Here is a 3,496-nt window from a genome sequence, read left to right as displayed (position 1 = left end):
CATGTGATATAAATATTCTTTGTACAATTGAGAGTGAAATCACCACTTACCCAGAGGAGGTTAGTTTCTTGAGTGATATTCACTTTCTCTCTGATATCTCATATCTATGATGGAAAATCATTGACAGTTAAATATTATGATTATTAAGCCATGTTACATGATAACGAATGAGGATGCTTGCTTAAAATGTATAGAAATAAAATTAAACATAATAAATTACCAAAACATAATTACAAAAAAATTAACAAAATAAGGCAGGACACTGACAACAACTACAGCCTTTATTTCTTTTTTTTAAAAGTTTACTTATATATATATATATATATATTTATTGTAAAGATATTGTACAGAAGAGTTACAGTTACATGAGCAAGGTAATGAGTACATTTCCTATGGAGCATTGTTACCCCCTCCTTTGTTTTCCCCCTACCATCCCTTTCCTCCCCACTTCCCCAACTCTCCTTCCACCCCCCCCCCAAGTTGTAAAGTTTGTTTTCAACATAGTGCCCTATACATCTCATTGTTACAATGGGTCAAACTGTATCCTTATTTCAGCATTTTGTTGTTTCCCTTCCCCTCCCCAAATTAGAAAAATGTATATACAAGATGCAAGACACCAACATCAAATACAGTGAAAACAGGGGTTATACCATGGGGGAAGAACATACAAAAGAAATAAAAAAAAACTCAGTACATTATAAGTACATTAAAAACAACAGCAAGGAAGAGAAAACTTCTTGTGTCTCTATCTAGGGGTTCATTTTGCTTAGCATCATCTTATATGGTTATATGTACATAGCTTTTGACCGTTTCTACTTGTCCCAGACATATACTAGTAATTGCAAATAAGGGAAACCATGGGACCTATGTTTCTTTGGGCCTGGCTTATTTCACGTAATATAATTTTTTCCAAGTCTTTCCATTTCCTAACAAATGGGGTGTTTTCCTAGTGCTCCACCACTTGAGCCACTGCACCGCTTCTGGCTTTTTCTGAGTAGTTGATTAGAATCCAGTCTGTAGTTCTCTTATCACATCACTCTGAGGTTCTTCAGTCAGAAAACCATTTGCAAAGCTCATTTGTGCATGCTGTCCTTCCTGTCATTTCAAAAGCACACATAGACTCTGCCAGTGCCTCCACTTCTGCTAAGAAAAGTCATAGATATTTACTGCAGACTCTGTTACCTGGCATCGACTGTAACTTTCATCCCATGGCTAGAGCTAGGTGCATTTCCTTAAACTGCCATTTGAGGAATGTGGCAGATCCATTGGAATATCTAATTAAGAATGTCTGATGAGCTAGGTGCCAGTGGCTCACGCCTGTAATCCTAGCTACTCAGGAGGCTGAGATCTGAGGATCCCGGTTCAAAGCCAGCCCGGGCAGGAAAGTCTGTGAAACTCTTATCACTAATAAACCACTAAAAAATCCCGGAAGTGGCATTGTAGTTCAAGAGGTAGAGCACTCGCCTTCAGCTGAAGAGCTGATGGACAGCTCTCAGGCCCAGAGTTCAAGCCCCACGACTGACAAAAAAAAAAAAATGTCCGATGAGACAGCTAGAGAAGTCACTGCTTCTCTAAGTGACAGAGATAAACATTGACTTAATATATTCCTTTTATTTAGTACATATCGTGAGATTTGGACTCAGGGCTTGAGATATTGTTTTTCTTACTGCTAACCTCTTACCTCTTGAGCCACATCTCCACATCTATCCTTTGGGTGGTTAGACAGGTGAAAGATTCTCAAGGACTTTCCTGCCTGGGCTGGCTTGGAGCATCTATCTTATTCTGATGTCATCTGCTCCCAGGACTTCACTTTTCCCACCTGATAGTTAAAGGAACCCAAGTTGTAAGGAAGCTGCCCCATTTCACCTTCAGTCAGAACAAAGGAGACTTTGTTGCCCTTCCCAGGATTTTACCCCCATGAAAATCTGTCAGTTGGTTGAATTTCACCTTTCTGTTTTTTGTCCTTTCTTACAGAGAATCCTGGTGATGACCATCTCACACAGGCATCCTTTTCAGCTAGAATGAGAACTGGCTCCCATTACAGACAAAGACAGAGAATATCTGAAAACGCCTTGTGAACCACACACGCTTACCAGTTTTTAGTCTTTGGGAAGGGATCCTCCATTAAACTACATGTAAAGAGATGTCAACTCCCATTTTGTAGTTCTTCAGATCATATAATCCACAATGTAAATACAGAGAGAACTTTTGAGATCAAAATTCACATTTCCAGAGACCCTCTACAATAGGGACCAATCGTAAGAACACTCTTAGGCAGCCATGAATGTGAGAAGTCCATAGGAGTAGGAAGAAGCAATGTCTGATTTCTCTGTGTGTTGGACAGGCAATCCCCGAAGATCACACAGCCAGTGGAATCCCACTGTGAGTTTTGGGCATATCTTTGGAACTGGAATTTTTTTGATTCAAATGTAATTATTACATTTTTATTACTGTGCCCATTATTACAATAACCAAAGAAAAATCAATTTAAAAAATGCCTAACTGTCAGTCCAGGCAGTATTGAAGTTTCAGCTTGACTGGTTCATGGTAGAGCATAAATATGTGGGCATCTGAAGCAATTCCTTACAGACCCAGCTTGGTTCTCCTCCAGTGTCTTCTCTTGGAGTTGTACCTGATTTTGTTACCAGTTTTCATCCGAATCCACTGTGGAATGGGGTGATTTTGCTTTTGTTTCTTGGCCAGAAATGGCTTGATTCTGAAAGTCTTGTGAGAAGACATGATGAGAAGCTCTGGAAGGCACAGTCTGGAACTGGAAATTTTTGATTAGTGTAAAAACTATGAACCTTCCCCTTCGTTTCCTCTTTTCTCATTTAGCCCTGTCCCCTTCACTCCACCTCATCTCTTTTATGTGCCTGATTCCTGGCTTCTTATTTTGCTGAACTGTGATTTTTCACCTTTCTAAGGAATTATACAATTTGAGTTCTCTCTTGACTCTAACCTGGTTCAGCTAATGCATTTGTCATATCTATTTTCCAAAATTAAGAAGAGTGATGGAACAAGTGGCTTGGGAAGGATGGGTGAGAGTGTGAGAAGGGGTGACATTGATCAAGATGGCTTGAATTCACAAACCACATTGTTGAATGGAAACTCCTATATATAAGTACTGAAAAATAACAAATGCTGCAAAAGCAAAAACTATGCATATTTCAGGCTTTGCAAATTATACAGACTGTGGCAATGTTCACTGTTATAATGAATCAGACAAGGTAGACCTAATTGGTAAAAAAAAAAATTAAAAATTACTTTCACTCTCTTAGGAATGAACAACTCTCATGGAGTCTTCATAATATAGACACAGAATTAATTTCAGGGACTTATAGCAAAAGCTTCTAGAAATTAATACACATTTGTGGACTTTGAGTAGGAAATAGGTGCCTTGGCTATTTTAGTGCCCATCAAAATAACTTGACAATGGAGATATATATCATAAGAGTTTCTCCGTTGAGTTCTTGAAATTAGAAGATAACCAAGAAGG

The 3,496-nt window shown here is 38.7% G+C and overlaps 1 protein-coding gene across 1 annotated transcript; it reads right to left on the bottom strand.

Annotated features, from left to right (window-relative positions):
* Positions 1-2,531: 2,531 nt before the first annotated feature.
* Positions 2,532-2,739, bottom strand: LOC138831612 (large ribosomal subunit protein eL39-like). The gene has a single exon (XM_070028663.1). The coding sequence runs from the start codon at positions 2,737-2,739 to the stop codon at positions 2,584-2,586; it is 156 nt and encodes a 51-aa protein (XP_069884764.1). The 3' UTR covers positions 2,532-2,583.
* Between the last annotated feature and the right edge of the window lie 757 nt (positions 2,740-3,496).

Source organism: Dipodomys merriami, unplaced genomic scaffold (assembly GCF_024711535.1).
Source record: "Dipodomys merriami isolate MVZ:Mamm:240054 unplaced genomic scaffold, mDipMer1.0.p SCAF_2, whole genome shotgun sequence".
Lineage (NCBI taxonomy): Eukaryota > Metazoa > Chordata > Mammalia > Rodentia > Heteromyidae > Dipodomys > Dipodomys merriami.
Note: the sequence above shows the minus strand (reverse complement) of the source record. Positions and strands in the feature narration are given on the sequence as shown.